Source organism: Lates calcarifer, linkage group LG16_LG22 (assembly GCF_001640805.2).
Source record: "Lates calcarifer isolate ASB-BC8 linkage group LG16_LG22, TLL_Latcal_v3, whole genome shotgun sequence".
NCBI lineage: Eukaryota > Metazoa > Chordata > Actinopteri > Centropomidae > Lates > Lates calcarifer.
In genome coordinates, this window is record NC_066848.1 from 21,871,649 (window position 1) to 21,890,210 (window position 18,562).

Here is an 18,562-nt window from a genome sequence, read left to right on the forward strand (position 1 = left end):
GTGAAGTTGATGGTCAATGGTTATTGTCTAAACTTTCAGCTAACTTATTACAGTTTGTTAAGACATTAAAGTTAATGGCACCTCTTCTGATTTGAAAATTGCACTCACTGAACAAAATATTATTCAGCATTAACCATGTTTAAATTCATCATGTCAAAAATAGCATTTGTCCTTTAATCTGATTTGATTAAAATGAAAAATGAGGACAAAACAGTGACCTTTGTCCATCCAGCCACCTGTAAATATTTCTCACAGTGCCACCACTATTTTCCACATAGACAGGAAATGACTGCTGGAATCTTTCCTGGAAGCTTGCGGTCTCTTTTCTGTGATCTGGCTGTGGCCATTGTTTGGTGCTACAGGTGTAACAATGTCTTGTTTATGATGTTTTGGCTCAGATGGATCTTGAATCAAAGGGACATGCGGTTGTGCTAATGCACAGGGTTTGAGGCTGATGCTGGTGGGTGAGGGCAGACAGAGCTGTGTGTGGGTGGAGGGGCTATCTGCAGTGACTGAAGATGTTACTGGAAATGAAGGATTTACAAGTACATGCAAGGTTTAATTCCTTGTGACTGAGAAATTAATATATATTCATTTGAAATATTCAGTTCAAATGAACACTGTTGGATGACAAGTGGTTACTGACATAGCTGGATCTGCTCTTTCAGTGAAAGGAAATCTCAATAATAAGTCTTAATGTCATTCCACCCTCAGCCCTTCTGCTGTTAATATTTACAAGAACTTTTTAAAGGTAGACTAAGACAAGATGGGCATCTCTTTAGCTGTGCCAGAGGCCAAGTCCCATATTTATCACAGACCTCACCTGATCCAACACCTGTGAGCCAGACCACATCATCAACATCAGTGTCTGACCTCACTGACGCTCAGGTGTCAGAGGGGGAGCAAATAACTGCACCAGGTTGAACATGCTGGAAAGACTCAAACCAGAAGAATGAAGGCAAATGAATTGCAAGAAGAAAAAAAACACCACCAGTGTGTAAAGACCTTCAGTGTGGCACTTTTCAGAAGAGGCTTTGTTGCTGCCACTCTGCCTCACAAGTCAGGTTTGTGCAAATCTTGTGATATTGCTGTCAGATGCACAGACTGACCAATCTTTCTTTTATTAAAAGTTACTTTGACGGAGGTGATACCTAATTCCTGAAATCCAATACAGTTGCATACTTGAACTAAAGAGTAAAAAACAACAACAAAGTCATTCCACCTTCAACCTCTGACTACAATGAACCTGCACTTCTGTCATTAATATTTGGATGAGCAAGAACTTTTTTGAAAGGTAGACTAAGACAAGATGGGCAGCCCTTTAATTGGGCCAAAGGCCAGGTCCCATATTTAACAGCCCAAGGTCACAATAAGTTTAGGTAAAAGTAAACTTTTACTTTTCCTTCACTTTCATTCACAAACTTCAGAATAAAAGCTATAACAGGAATATTAATAATAAAATGTGTATTATTAAGTACGATCAGTTGCCAACTTCAGTTCAATTAATATTTTGGACAGTTAGGAGTCAGTCTAAATTGTGATCATTGTGTCATTCTTTATTTTGACAAGCATTGCCCTTCCTGATTAGCAAAGATGCAGAAAAGCTAATTTACATTTTCAGAGTTGTCATAGATGAAGACTTAGATTTGAATGCTACTATATATAAATCATGTTTATGTTATGTTTTATGTTTGTTATGCTTTTTATTATGTTTTCCCCTCAACATAATACATAAAATTATGTTTGTGTGTGTATGTGTGTGTTAATCCAGTTTTCTTTAAAAATGGCCCTATTGTGAACCAAACTGGTGTGGCAAATATTTTAACAAGAGATCTGTTTTTAACTTAGTTAGTAGCAGTGCCAACAATAGTGGAGAATACTTTCAAAGATTTCACTTTCATTTCTGAAGATTTTGTGAACATCTTGCTCCATTATAAATACATTTCCATGTCTGTTTTTTCACGTCTGGCCAGGGAGAAAATGAAATCACTTGGACTTTAGAGGACACATGTATTATCTGGATCCGCTACACCTTGTAACTATGTCAATTTTCCTCAACACCTGCAAACACCCCTTCCCTCACTCTCCCTGTGTGTCTCCTGCCTTCTCCCTCCTCAGATTTCCAGGCCATTTGGAAGCAGGAAGCAGCTCTTTGTGTCTGGGCCTGTGTTGTGTTGTGTCAGCCTGTTTTAATTGGCTCAGGTAAAGCTGGGAATTACAGCAGCCTTGTCAAAGATGTATCAGGTTTAAGCCTTGCCTTTCAAAGACAGGAATTTTCAGAGGCCCCTCATTTTGAACTGCTCCTTGCTCTAGACTAGTGTGTTCTGTGGTGTTTTCCAACCTATGCTTCATTTGCTTTTGGATAGATTATGGGCCAACCAGTTGCTGTGTTCCTGCACTGATGCGAACAAAGGTCACGTGGGAACATTAATCTAGCAAATTAGGTTTACAAGAGGGCGATATTTGTTGGTGGAACTTATCTATAACTGATAATCACAGTGTGTTTAACCCATAATGCACAGGACCTAGACCTGGGCCACAGTACACTGAATATATGATTACACATGTACCCACAGATAGAGACAGGTGTACACACACAAAACTCTTCAAACAGGGGCTGATGAGGACATCCAGAGCTCTCACTTCCATTCTAAATCTTATTTGACTCAGTCATCTCATACATCACCTCAATACCAGCAATCATGCTATTCACCCTTGTCAAGTAAGCATGTGGCTAATCTGATTACCATGACTGAAAAACACCTGTCCCAACAGCAGTTGTGTGTTAAAATGTAGTTACTGGGAGCTAGCTTTTCACTGACTAAGTGACTAGCAACAGGAAAGGGTCTTCCCTTGGCAGGACTCAAGCTGGCAGCAGGCTGTTAGTGAGTTCCCCAGAAATGCAAACATACACAAAATACAGTCTGGTGGCTGCCAGTACATTGTTAAGCTCTTAGTTACAAATTCTGACTATTACTCTATTACTCTATGCTGCAGAGAGGTTTGATCACACAGAGAGGAGGAAAAACAGCACCTGCTAAAGCAAAAATCACAGAACCACCCAGATACACCAACTGCATCACAAACTGATAATACTAAGATGCCAGCATTAGGTTGCAAAGGAGAGGAGAGGAAACCACTAACTAAACTACATGACATTTTGCTAACAATTATTGATCCATACCTCAGAAACTGATCACTCTGAAAAGGCACCATGTTCTCATTTGAATGATGTTAGTCTTATCTGGCAAAGACATTTATAATTCCTATAACTACTGCCCCTGTCACACACTTTACAGCCAGTTGTCAGACTATCAGATCAGGTATCCCCCATACTCCTCTTTCTCACAAGTCATTACAGTAGCACCCTTTCTGCAGAAAACACATAAACTTGGCAACTCTTCAGAGGTCTTACCGGTCTCTGTCAAAACAAATACTAATAGGGACAATTCAGCAGCCCCTTGAACTTGTAGGGGCATGTCTCTTCTGTGCCTCTATTAATAGGTAAAAAGTGTATATCTTGAAAGTATCTAGATTCAAGAACTTGGACAAACAGAATTATTCAGGTAAAGCAAACATATTATTTGTTACACTATATTCTGTGACCTGTCGTAATGCAACAAGTTCACCTTCAAATTACTTTAAATGCATTGTTGAGTTGATATTCAGTGGATGACAAAGTAAAATGATTTGTCTCACAGTGTTGCTCTTACTTATGCAGCTGCAGCACAACTCCCCAGTGAAGTGTGGTCAAAGTTCCACATTAAGCAGAATGTCCACGGTTTATGTTTGAATGGTTAATTACCAAAATTCAGATACTACAGATAAGTGTCACTGTCAGCCTTGTCTGGTAATAGGTCCATAACTACAATAACCAAATGTGATAAGAAAAAGCTAGATTCTTATGTATCAAGTTTTATCTTTTGTCACACAAAACAGTTAAGATTACTTTTATTGCTGCACTGAGTGAAATAAAAATGTATGGATCCAATAGGCAGATTTGGAGCTGGAGTCCACATCACTGAGAATCTGAAATGGTCCACTGACATGGTGAAAAATGCCTTTTCCACCTCAGACAGCTTAAAGTCTCTCTGAGGGTCCTAGAGACCCACCAACAGACTAGCTTCTAACTGATCCAACACAGACTCTTCCCTCAGTCCAGTCCTGTCTGCCATAAATAAACATGATCATATTAAGTTACATGTTTACAATTTTATAATCCTTTATGACTTATGTCTAATTCTTATTTTTATTCTTACTTAGATAATTATTATTATTGTACATTATCTTTCTAGCACTTCCTCTGAAGAATACCACCATCACATCACGGCAATGCTGGAGCCTTTATATCATCATGTGACAAATAAATATCTGAATCTTGAATCTTTCTCTTGAAACTACATTTTGTTTGTTGATTGTTGTCATACATAAGCTTTGTTAAAATATAATAATATCCACCTTGGTAAACATGCAGCACAGCTAGGATAATAATATAGTTACAATACTGGACTAGATGTGGCTGACAGGATGCTTTATAAACACAGGATTAATGATGAGTACAGATGTTGGCAGATTTCAGAACTATTTCAAGTAATAAATCATAATAAGTCAGATTTGTTTGTGTGAAGAGTGTCATAACTGAGAGACTGCATGTACATCAGTCCCTCTAAAGTGGATGTTAATCCCTTTCCTGTAAGAAATGTGCTGTTAACATATTTGGTGTAACTTTACCATTCTGCTAATTTCAGGACTATTGATAGAATCGAACAATATCTGAAAAGACTAACAAGTCTAAATATTTTTTTTTTACTGAGCATGCTCTTAAAATTTGCAATGTATGTGGTTAATCCTGGTGCACATAAATACAGTCACACATACACTCAGTGAGATCTATATGAGGAACACCTGTACTCATTCATGCAATTATCGAATCAATACAATCATGTGGCAGCAGAGCAGTGCAATGCATACAACCATGCAGATGCAGGTCAGAAGCTGCTGGTGCCAAAAACATCCAGTGAGTGGCGGTTCTGTGGATGGCGACGATAATTCAGATAACCACTCTACAACTGTGGTGAGCAGAAAAGCATCTCAGAATGTTCAACACACAACCTTGAGGCAGAAGACTACGTCAGGTTCCACTCCTGTCAGCCAAGAACAGAAATCTGAGGCTGCAGTGGACACAGGCTCACCAAAACTGGACAGGTGAAAACTAGAAACATGTAGCTTGGTCTGATGGATCTGGATTTCTGCTGAGGCAGCAGATGGTAGGCTCAGATTTTGGCGTCAACAGCATAAATCCACAGACCCAACATGCCTTGTGTCAACAGTACAGGCTGTTGCTGCTGGTGGTGTAATGGTACACCAATGTACCCAACCACAATGTACCCAGATGTGAATCCAATAGAACACCTTTGGGATGTGGTAGAAAGGGAGACTGGCAGCATGAATGTGCAGCTGACCAATCTGCACAAATGATGAGATTAATCATGTAAAAATTAAAGGACTGAAACATTATGCAGAATTCATGCCACTGTTACAGCTGTAGTGCTGTGTGTGTTCCTTGCTGTCATTCTACTCTCTCTCCAATATTCCTCAAAGTATCACCCTGAGCACACCTGATTCCACTTTCTTGGTTGGGAGTATAATGACTGGGAGAGGAGATGCAGCCAGTGGGCTACTCGGCAGCTTCCAGGCTATGTATGTTGCTGTCAGCTTGAGTTGTAGTAGCTATCCAGGGTTAGTGTTTTTGTTGTAGGTATTCTATTCTTGAACTAATTTGTTAATAAATATTCTTATTTGTGCTTAAGGTGCTTATATAAATATAAAGTTATGCATGGAATCTTCTACCATTTGTTAGTGATGTCCTTCATCTGCCATCTCACGCAACAATTTGTGCACTGTATCACTGCTTACAGTAGATTGGATGTGCCGTGCACAACTTGTTGCCAGGCAGTAGTAAGAGTTGATGAACTTATGTATCTGTGTTTAAAATGCTGTTTTTTTCCTTGTTTTAGTAAGAACGTTATTAAACTGGTAATATATAAATTGTGAACAAAACGATGTCTTTAAATGTTATTTAAAGAAAACCCTACTGAATCTTGACTTTCCCTCTGTTTATGAACTGTATATACAGAACTTCATATCACATGCACCTGAGATGATAAAACATCTGTCGCAGAGTGACCGATATTTTGTTTATATGTTCCCATGTACTGCAGTGCTTTAGCATATAAAAGAAGCTTCCTGACTTACCGCTCAACATCCCAGATGCGTAGAGGGGAGAAGTTCTCACAGCATGCAGTTCCTGTTACAAAGGAGCTGTACACAGAGAAGGAGTTTGAAGGGGAGACAGAAAGAGAGGAGATGAAATGTCTCACAAAAGTATTTAAACAGACTGAAATAAAATTCCTCCAATGACATCTAAAGCAGCAGAATAAAAATGTTATGATAATAAATTATTATTCATATCTCAGGTATTGACTGAAAAGGATGTCATTCAGACAAACCCAGCCCCATTCATTAGCTAACAAATATATAAGGGTAGTCAGTGGCCTCCCACTAAAACTCACTGTGTGCCACAAACAAAATCAGATATGATATATGTTCATACAGGCAAAACAGGCAAAACAAAAAGAAACAGCCAGAGGTCTCCCTTTTGGTTTTAACTGCCACAAAGCCCCATTTACCACCAAGCAGTGATCAGTAAACCATTGCTAACAACATGAGCTGTTTGTTTATATTTTGTTGGACCAGTGCACACTGGGGCTGCAAGAAATAATTATTTGTATTTAATAATCATACATTTTTTAATAATTTTTTTCCCCAAAAATTTTTATCATTTTGTCTTTCAGATTTAAAAAAAAGCAAAAAAAAAATGGCATTCACTTCACCTTTACCTCAATGTTGATATTTTTGGACCTAAAATGATAAAAAGTATGACAATGACCCACATTTAAAAAACACTGGCCTGCTGTATGCTTATTATTACTCCTAAAGCTTTTTATCTCCCGCACCCATTTTATTTTTTAATTTATCAAGGCTCACCAAGTATTCAGTGTACTGACGTGATTTATCAATAGTTAATAGTGCACACACTGTAAAATGATGGATCTTCAATAAAAATGAATAAAAAGACAGTAGACAGTAGATTTAAAGCACACTGAAACCACAGCCTGTTTGACTCTTTGAAAATTGTTTATCATAACAAAACACAAAAGATCCAACAAAGATTCTCCTTGCTGTCACATAGCAGCACCCACAAACCCTTGTCCCTGCCTCCATCCACCACACACTGTTTCCCAGTAGAAGAAAAGAGAAGAAAACTACAACACTTGTGAACCTTTTGATTGGAGTGGCAGGTTGGAATTAGCAGTCTAGGTATGCACAATGAATGCCATACATGTGGAGAGGTGTGGGAGTGGTGAAAGGAGAGGGGAGGAGCACTGTGGGAGAAGGCTGATGGGGTGTGTTTGGCTGTTAGAAGCTATGTGGAGGGTGGGGTGGTGACCAGGGGTGCTGGTGGTAGGGGGGCTTCTGTTGGGCCGGGGCTGAGTCTCAGGGCTTAGTGCCCTCCTACAGGGTTGATGGACAGGGGGGAGGGCCCACCTTTTACAAATAGGGAGGTAGTTACTGACAAATGCTGTAGGCTGGATGAGAGTACTGTAGATGGAGACATAGAGACAGATGCATTTCTGTGTAATCATGAAGTACGTGGAGAGCCCAATATTGTGTCCTGATATTCAAAGTCTCAAAAACTCGAAAAAGACAAGGATTCCATAATAGCCCATGCTGATTTCCTTTATCAGTCACATCATCTATACTATAAAGCCATATTTGTTATTCGTGCAGGTCTGAGGGCAGATTTTACATATTAACACCTCTGAAGCCACTGAGCATGTGAGTTATATCTTCCAGCAAAGACAGCACTGCCATGCTGATATTCAATTTTTAAGATGAGGCCTTATCAGCCCCATGTATTGTCAAGCCAACAAAGTGGTCTTAGACCAGAGGGACCAACAAAATCCTGAAAACATCTAACCTCTCCACTTATTTATCTTTTTATCTTTATCAATGCAATTCACATTAGATAAGAACCACACTGACAGATTAGGACTACAACTAATTTCATAATAAATTAAATAAAACATCATTGATCATGAAAACACTGATTATTGGTTAGAAACCAAACAGATATTTGTTAGTTGTTCAAAAGAGCTGGTCAAAAACTCAAATATATTTCATTTAAAACTAAAGTAAAAGCAATAACAATTGCCCAAATTTGAGGATCTTTGAGGATGAAGCCACAAAATGTTTGGTATTTTTGCTTGATAAATTACTTTAAAATGATTAATGATCATAATTCTGATTGCTTTAATTTTTTTTATCCAACTAAACCGTAGCACATCAAAAACTAGGACTTAGCACAGGAAGGTACAGAGGAAAACAAACACCTTGCTCTGGTACACATTTGCTCTCGACACGAAAACTTAAATTTGAAGATATCAACTGCCATTGTGCATCCAAATCTATGTATTATTTTACTGGCCTATCCACATGACAACCATGGCTGTGGAATATGTATCTGTATCTCCTCTTTATAGACCCTAAACTGGGGTTTAATGGAGTGTTTAATAATTGTATTACTGTTAAAAGTATGAAAGACAAACTGACAACATTGCTAAGATAGTTTCAGGGACTGTCTGAATGTATATTCAAACCAGAAACCACATTTATGTTGACCCCAAGGTTAACTCCCTGCCTGTAAACCACAGTGAAGGGAAGGAAGCTATTAGCTCCAGCTGTGGTGGAGCATAGGTTAGGAACCTTTTCAGACTCTGACAGGAGTCTGTACCTTCATTTAACCTCCTAAACAAGACATCCACTGCTGCTGTCCTATTTTCACATAGCAGCTTTTCTTTGTTTAACTAAACACAGAGAATGAATTTCATTAGAAAGTTTAAAAAGTAACAATGCATTACTGTCAAAAACAGAGATTCTCACAGACTTAATCGGGTCCTGTTTGGCTGATGATGGCATTTGGAAACTTGAGGCATCACCAGGAAGGGATCTTTTTAGGGCCAGTATAGGCAGGGGAAATGATTCTAGCCACAAGTAACCACTAAGACTCAAAGTGTATCCTGTGAAACAGTTTTCAATCCCAAACTCATTGTCGACTTTAAAGCAACATGGATGAGATGTCCTGAAAGTAAGCTTAGAAAAAATGGAAATCTGAAAATCTACAATCACATTTTTATGCTGTAGGTATATTGCTGACATGGACAGGGAATGAGGGGAGGTAGACAGAGATGGGGAATGACATGCAACAAAGGTCCTTGGTGGATGTTGTGATTAATGATCAGCACCAAACCCCTAGGCCTCCAGTGTGCTCCCAACTGATGAAGGCTGATGGGGCCTAAAAGGAAGATCAACTGACAATAGTCAAGGCTGAAGAAAATAAGGCATTAAATAATTTAATGTGTATTTCCATTTCCATGTCCTATTCTTCTAAAAAGATGTCAGGATTGACCAGTCAATCAATAATGCAGTAAGCTCTTTTTAGTGAGCATGCAAATGCATGATCTATTCCAAGGTCTCAAATGTGATTATAAGTACAGTCTGTGAATTAGTAATTTTGCAGGTACCACAGAATTTCTGATATATTTTTGCTGGACTACCATTTAAAGTAAAGTCTTTTTTGACATTTGATGTCTTTATCAGACAGTAGATCGTAGAGAGCTGACATCAAACAAGTGATACGAGAGAAGGAAAACAACAGGCAGCATAAGTCCTATGCCAGACCCAGAGCAAGGATGCTGCATTTAATGTTCATCACTTTAAACCCCCTGGCCATCGGGATAGCGTAAACCCAATAACCAATTTCATAATAATGTTTTATTTTCTAGATAACTGCACAAATTACTACCTTTATTTTGTCTACATGCTTCCAAACACAAAACCTATGTTGTCAGCAGACATGGTCTGGAGATGTAGGTTTGACTGTTCCACTCATTACCATATATTCATATTCAGTCATAGTCATATTTTGCTTATTTTCTACTGTAAATTCAAAGAGATGCGGATAACGTGATCATTAAAAAAAAACAGGGCTCTAGATGAGTTCTTTGAAAGGAGAGATGCATAAAAAGGCTGTGCAGCAGTCCAGACAATACCAGACAGAGCTGTGACTGAGGGATGCTGCTGACATCAACACACACATGTATTGCCAACGGGAGTGGTGATGAGTGGGATGTGTGTGTGTGTGTGTGTGTGAGTGAGTGTCACAGGGGTTAAAAGGGTGGCAGGACAGGAGAGAGCTGTGTGTATGTTTTGTGTGTTTGTATTTCTGTGTGTGTGTGTATGTGTGTGTGAAGGGGGGTGGGGTGTCTAAGTGAGGCATAGAGGCAGCTGTCAGGCCCGTTAAGCAGCGCTGTCCACTGGCAGGCCCCCAGTAATTAGTGTTGGGTAAACTCATTTATGGCCCAAATGGGTCGGGCAGGGCCGGGACCAGTATGCAAGAAGGGTGACCTCTGACCCCTTGACACAGGATACAATAGGGTTACGGTCACACTCACTATCTGGACCCTATTACTCTCTATTACTCACATTACTCACCCCTCACTGGGCCGTGGTGCTGGCGGAGGCAAGGTGGGGGACATCGGCCATACAATGAAAGAACGACTACCCCCTCATCTCCCTTAGCTCTCTCACCCTTCTGAAGCGCCAACTAGGCCTGATCTGGGGTCAGAGCTTGCACTGATATTATAGCTGCTAAGGTCAGAGCCTCTCTCGCCTAATGTGGGGCAGATGTCCCCCCTAAACACACACACACACACGCACACACACACACACACACACACACACACACACACACACACACACACACACACACACTTATATCTCTGACCAAACAGAGTCACCCTCCTCTGTCCCAGTCTGTGCCTCCCCCCTCACTCTGCCTCTCATCATTAGCAGCATGCTGGGCCTCTGCTGCCGTTTGGGTAACCTCATCAGCTGGCTGTATTATCTAAGGGCCTGTGTGGCAGGGTCACACAAACTAACGGAGTCCTCAGTGAGAAACCAGCCCCACAGAGACACACATACGTTCACACAGAAGCACAAATCACAGATATGAAGATATCTACACACATTCACAGCACTCTCTCATGGATGCAAACACACATTCAGAGGCATAGACATGGGCAGCAACAACACATGCACATGCACACACACACACACACACACACACACACACACACACAAAGTGTGAGAGTCCCTGCTGGGAATTGAGTCCAACAGTAGCAACATTGTTAGCTCCAAATCAACACTCTGACCGCACAGGGTGCACCACACTTTCCCAAGACCACCACCAACACACACTGCTGTTGTCCAGACTATCACCACACTCCTGATCCCAGTTCAGTGCACACCAACATCTTCTACAGGATAGGAGCCCTCAGTACATGTATTTTATCCACTGGTCTGCTGGGTAGCTTGCCAAAGTAGTCTATCATACACAACTAGGGCCAAGGCTTTATAACCATAGGTGGGTGACTTTCCAGGAGACCCTGACCCCCATGTTTTCTCTGTATCTTTTGGGTCTACATGGTCTGTAAGAAATTTACCCCAGTGATGTCCATTATCAACAATGATGGGCCTTTTTATATAATATTCCCTAAAGCCCACTTAAGTATTTTTTTGTTTTTATCTGAGAAAAAAACCCAAAATATTGGGTTTACTGAGAAAACTATTCAAAGAAATATTTCCTTTTGATAGGGTACAACATAAACAACAACCCCTTTTACACAGAGGTCGCACAATATTGCCATTGAGAATTCCCTCAAATATGTGAGACACAGTGACTTACACAGTACTTTAATGCACTTGATGATCCCTGATGATGATATTTAACAGTCAGCTGTAGAGGGGGTTCAGATATAGCCAAATATAAAGCCATGGTTTTCCAGCTGTGCGATAGACAGTGGAATGAATCATCTATCCAATTTCCATATCACTGCTAACCTAATATGTCTGCCTGCGGACTGTGAGAGATAAGCAAATAAAACCATTCATTACCCATCAAAAAGGACATGAAAATATTTTAAAATCTTTCAGGACAATACATGTCAACAGTGAGGTCTGTGGACTATTACAAATAACAAAGACACGTTCTGGAAAGACAAAGCACTGTCAAATATAGTTTTCAAAAAAGCACAAATAAAAACAAGCACAAATAAAATAGGATTCACCTCCACTGTTTCGGGGTTGGAGGATTAGGTCTCCTGTTGAAATGTAGATTGGGCCTGGATTGGATGAGGTACTCATGCAGCACCTTTCTGTAACCTGCCTCAATACGTAGAGTTTATAACTCTTGACTGATATTTTATACTGATGCAGTTGTGTGGCAACAGAACAGTTTGTTTGGCTTTACTGAAACAAATTTAACACCATATCTTCACAGATTACTGTAATGCATTTTGTTGTTTGCCATCCAATGTGAAAACAATGAAACCAAGACTGTGACTTTTTTATTTTTTCAAATGACTGGTTAACTATTTAGTACATACAATGTAATAAATGCAATCCATAGTAATCAAGGGGGATCACAGTATTGTGTTGCCAAACACATCTCATGGTATTTATATGGTAAATGTAAACGCTTCCTTAAAGAGCTAAAATATGTGAGGAGAACTTGGCTGTGATGGCGCTTGTGACCCTGAGTGAATTATTTAAATGACTGGCTTTCATAATGCCCCCCCCCCCTTTTAAGAATTCATTAGAATTAGAGAATTCCACACACATCTTCTGTTAAGAGGGCATAATACGAATACAAAACATATGTCAGTATTTATGTCTCTGACCTTAGGACCTGTTACACATAAATGCAAGAGAACATCCCACATCCCCACTTTGGGTTTAGCTTTGCCTGTAATCCTCCCACCCTTACCTCCCATCAGACAGAGGGTTGTTAATTTGTTGTGCTTGACCCCAGGCTTTGTGCCTGATGTGTATCTAGTTTGTAAAAAGTGCTTTTATCTGCTTTTTAAATGTTTGAGCTCAAAGCGTTATGATGCTTTTATATTGGTCAGAGAGGGAGACAATGGCCAAAGGGTGCAAATGCTGATCCCTGCTGACACACACACACACATGCGCACACACGCATGCACGCACACACACACACACACACACACACACACAAAATCTCCCTCTTTCTCTCTCACACTCCCAGCCTCCTCTCCCTTTCTCCTTCTTGCTCTTTCTTATATACAGATATGCATGGGCACATACATGGACTTTCTCTCTCTCTCTCTCTCTCTCACACAAATTCACACTGTTATGCATGAACACACACACACACACACACGCCTGGACCCAGTTCTCCCATCCCCACCCCCCTGTGGCCCTTTGGGATTCTGTTTGTGTCTCCTGTGTGTAGGGTCACCAGGACATTCTTCAGCCGGCCCCTCGGCTCTGTTCAGCCGCCTGGAACAGACCAGGACCAAGCACAACCGTCCCCCACCGGACACACACACCACACCTCTTTTTATCATGGGCCATATAAATGCCATCAAAATGGCCTCTCTGCTGAGATTCCTATACCTCTTTCAAAACCTACCCATTTTCTTGATGAGGTCTTTTTTCAGATCATTGGACTCAATAGAGGCTTTAAAGCTCACAGAACATCAAAAACCCATTTACATAAAGCAAGAGAGATGGGTGAACTAAGGCTACTGTACTTCCTGCATTATTACTGGACAGTGAATTCAAGGGCTCTTGTCTACTGGCAGAAAGGTTACTGAATGGAACTATCCACCAACACTGCCCCTTCGGTGGCTACTGAAAAGAGTGATGTCAAAAACAGCTCTTCTCCTGCACTCTTTTTCTTGGCACCCAGAACACTAATGCAGATAACGTGATCACTAAAAAAAAAACAAAAAACAAATTCTGTCTTCTGATGCTTACAGATTAGGAATTATGGTCATGTGTTTTGTTGGGCCCATCTGAATCCAAAAGTCTGGTTTCAGACTTAATCAATATATTTTCAGAACAAGTTAACTACAAACAACCATTCACACTCAGCACGGGGAGAACATGCAAACTCTGTGCTGCAGCAAGTGAATCATGCTACACACTTTGTGAAAAATACCTAGAGGACCCAAGCTCAATCTGTTTAAGGATAACTCTGGGATTTTTCAAACCTTATTTTCTCATGTTTTTGGGTGTAAATTATTGATAAAGACAAAAATCTTTGCAGTCGCTATTGAGCAAAAACAATATACCTGGAACCGCTAAACAGCTGCTGCAGTGTAATCAAATGGTGCAATTGTCCACATCAAAGTAAGCCCATTCAAATGGCTGTTTTTGCCATTGGTTAAACTAAAAGGATCTTACTCTTTAATAAAAAGCTCTATCTCTGCATCTCTGCAAGCCTATCCATGATGTTGTCAGACACTTAGAATAACAATCTGAGCCTTAGTGGCAAAAACAAGCACTTTATATGGCAGACAATTGCACCATTTGATTACATTACAGCAGCTGTTTAACAGTAGCAGTTAATTTATGAAAATATTAATTTAAGGTATCTCTCCTTGCATCTTAACTAGCAAGACAAACATCCCTATTGCTATTATGTTTGCACCTTTCATAAACAAAACCTAGAAGAATTTGAGTGACAAATTTGTGGCTGGTCACTGGAAATTCATATTAAAACTGAATTGAAGATATCTTTAATTAGAGGCTCCACAGATGTGTATTTATATAAAAAGAGCCTCATCTCTATCAATCAGAGTATACTAACACATGTCACAAATGACTTTCAGATATCTGTAATCTCGGTTTGTTGGGCTAATACATGATGAAAGGGGAACTATCACTCTAAAAGGTCACACTGTAATGAACCAGGCAGCATGACTTGTGCACTGTAGTCTATCAAAATAGCTAGTGAAACCATTTAGAAGTTAAACAGCTTGCTGCAGGTATAACATTTTTTAAAGCCCCCGTGTTCAATTTATAATGCTAGAAAAGACAGAAAAACAAGTTTTGGTTTTGAATTTTTGAAGATGACTTCTGTACATTTTTGACATTTTTACATGATAATGTCAAATGGCAATGAATCAGTTATTAAATAAATAAATGATCGTATGTCATTAATTATATGATGGATAAGTGGATAAGTAGATGGATGAATCCTAATTAATGGATGCCCTGAGATGACTTGTTAAAAACATTCTGGCTATGCTAGGGCTTCATGAGATGGCAACACACTGCACTGAGCTATTCCCCATTAGGAGCAAAAGAGAGCAAAACTTTGTGGAATTACTAATTTTCAAGGATATCAATTAATGGAGGCTATAGAAAGTTTTTGTATCAAAACAAAACTCTTTCAAATGATGAAAATTAAAAAAAACAGCCTTTTTAAACAAATCCACAATAATTTTGTAACATTTTACTGTGTATGAGGAGCCAAGGAGGTTTCTGTGACATGTGTATGTATAGGGTCTGGGGTCAGCAAGGAGCGCGACTGACAAGTTTTAAATTGGGATCCACCAGAGGCAGAGCTTCGGTGATCACAGAGCTTTCTCCTGTTCAAAATGTGGTGGGAGTAACGCTCATTAGGATAATGTGCTATATGAATAACACTACCACCAGTACACATCACACACTCCCATGCTGTGAGGGCGCCACAGTGCCTGGATCAATCCACACATGTACACCATAACACTTAGGGTACAGTGATTTATGTTTCTAATTCAAAATGTAAAACCTGGCTCAACTCAATAGACATGGTATTTCCATAGGAAAAGTGTCCAATCAGACCTAAAGCTTTAACAGACTGTAAACCTGTAAACCTATATTGACCATAGAACAACTTTTGACAAAAATCTAAGGCTGGAAAGATTTATTTAATACACAATTAGTGAAATGTCAGAAAATTAATCTATAACAAATCTGATAATTCAATACTCATTCAAATCATTTATTAAGTGAAAACGCCTTCCTCTCCACTGTGATGATTTTCCGCTTTGGGTGTAAGACTGTTGCTGTCTGAAGAAACAAATAATTTAAAGATGTGACTTTGGGTTATTACTTTACAAAAAAATTGTTATCAGATTTTGAAAGGCAAGACACAGCAAATATTTGGCATGCTGTTAAATGAATGATGATTAACTGATAATCAAAATTGTTGATGAATGATTTTCTCTTGTATTATTAACTTAACTTAACTTCAACAGATTAACTGATAATGATATAATAATGGTTGTTATAGATCCTTCAAATTTGTATTCAATAATTAAGAGTTACATAAGCAATACTAGGGAATATTACTAGAGAGTGCAACTACTGTAACTTAAATTAATAGAAACAAAAACCAATATTTGCCCTCTTTTCCTGTAGAAGGCTTTACTTAAGTTGAAAACTTGTTGAAAACTTGTTGAACTTTGTCTGTACATATAACATGTAGGCATGTTATATGTACAGCTCAAGATTGAAGAAAAAATAAGTTTGGAGAAAGACTTGGGCCACTGCATTTCAAACAGAATGTGTCTTGCAAAGCAAATACATGAAAACACTCTTCCTTGGTAAACCTGAGACCTGAGAACACCTGTATGAGGCCTAGCATGTAATAAGAGGTCTTTAAGTGCTGTGTGTGTTTGTGGTGTGAATCTGTGTGTATGTGTGTTTATGTGTGTATTGTGGATTGTGTGTCTGCAAGGTGTGTCTCTCTTCAAGGGAATGTCTGTAATGCATGTCTGCATGAAGCTATCTGCGTTTGTAAGGAATGTAAGGTGTGTGTATGCATGTGTGTGTGTGTGTGCGTGTGTGTGTAATGAGGGGGTTCAGAGGGAGCTGTGATTATTCTCGCCTCCTGCGGTGCGGGTCCTCTGGCTCTGTGGGCCCCAGGGAAAGCGCCCTGTATTTAGCGTGTGGGAACGCAGATTCTGCCCCCTTATCGCTGCATTGTTGCAGCCTCGCTCCTTTCTTCTCTTTTTTTAACTAATTGAATTCTTGACTCCTGAGCCACAGGGACAGCTTGGGAGAGACCAAAGAGAAAGACATGAATTTCGGGTTATTTCTTGCGGTTGAGTGGGGCAGAGCAGTGGGGGTGAAATTGGAGTGTGTGAGGTTAGGCGGTGGTGGCAGTGGTGGTGCAGTCAGAGAAGGCCAGCTCTGACTGGCTGAGTGGCTGCTGTGGCGTCACTTTCATACTGGGGGGGGGGTTAAAGGTCATCCTCCCTCGACAGTGGTGAGAAAGTAGCAAATTGGGGATGGTTTATCCAACAATCATGTTCTTCTTTTAGAAACTTTCAAAGTGCTTTTGGCCCTTGCAACATCTTTGTAGTTGTGCATGAGGAATTCTAGACAAAACAATTCTAACCCCCTCCCTGTTCTCACCTCTCTACAGGCTAGCTTCTCCCTTCACTGGCTTCTACCCAGCCCCCTTCTCTATACTAGTGGTCAGTGTAGCGTACCCCCAAAGCTAAACCCCACCCCAGCTCCATGTCAGGATACCCACCAAGTCTGGCAGGAAAATGGCACTGGGTAATGTGCAGACATTACTGGTTCTGTGCTATTTGGCATGAGCAGCCATCCAAGTCAAACTAACAGCGGAGTCCCTGCTCTCTTATTGTAAGAAGGATTTTAGTGTTTAATATTGAGACCGTAACTCCTGGCTTCATCCTCCTGTCAAAGTGATGGCTTTTTGCCATACAGACATCTTTAACATGCTCATTTTAACTATACAAACACGACAAGACTGTTACACAAAGGGGCACAGTGATTGCACTATATTTGGCCCCGGTGTGTGAAGAAAGCTGTGTCAAGGGTTCAGTATATTTCAAATGAATTAGTTTGCAAACTTCAAATGGGAATATTTATCAAGGATTTGTGGCCATTTTCTAAATTACTAACTAGCAAAATTGTATTTATCTTTATTTACTAAAAGAGTTTCACAAATGTTTTACAAATGGAAGTTGGTGCCATTTATACTATGTCACTGGTGGACTACACTGGGTGATACCATTACCATAACAGGATTTATTAACAGGATTTATTGTCCTCTGGTTGAATTCCCATACGCTATATTTAGTATATGATTTACACATAATATTTAAAAAGATGTACTTACTGCTGTTTACTCCCTCCAAAATAAACACACAAAACATAAGTACAATAAATACACAACCACACCCAACTACCAAATCTCCACCTCCTATCCTCCCACTTGGTCCCACCAGGAATCTTTATGAAGATGTTTGCACCACAGGGAATTCTTTTGGCCCAACACCCTGGAACAGACATTGTATTGTAAGTGGTTACACACAGTTATATATTGTAACTTAAACTACAATAACAAAGTTACTCCCCTTATGTATAATACTTCCCAAATGTGAACATATTTGCAAGTAGCCACTAAGATTACTTTAACAGCTCTAAAGTTTACCTCAAATTATGGAAGCTAACTCTGTTAACAGCGATTTAGCACAGCAAAGAGAGGAGCTTGATGCAGAGTTGCCAGTGTAGCAGGGCATCCATAGTATTTTATATATATATATATATATAT

General features: G+C 39.7%; 1 protein-coding gene across 3 annotated transcripts in view; it reads right to left on the bottom strand.

Moving 5' to 3' along the window:
• fbxw4 (F-box and WD repeat domain containing 4) overlaps window positions 1-18,562 on the bottom strand; it is a 61,059-nt gene that overhangs the window by 23,705 nt on the left and 18,792 nt on the right. For 2 of the 3 annotated variants that reach the window (XM_018694077.2, XM_018694074.2), the window contains exon 6: window positions 6,256-6,321. The exons of the other annotated variant lie outside the window; for it this stretch is intronic. In XM_018694077.2, coding sequence (XP_018549593.1) covers window positions 6,256-6,321 — 66 coding nt within the window. The remainder of the gene's footprint in view (window positions 1-6,255; window positions 6,322-18,562) is intronic. 3 annotated transcript variants of the gene reach the window in all.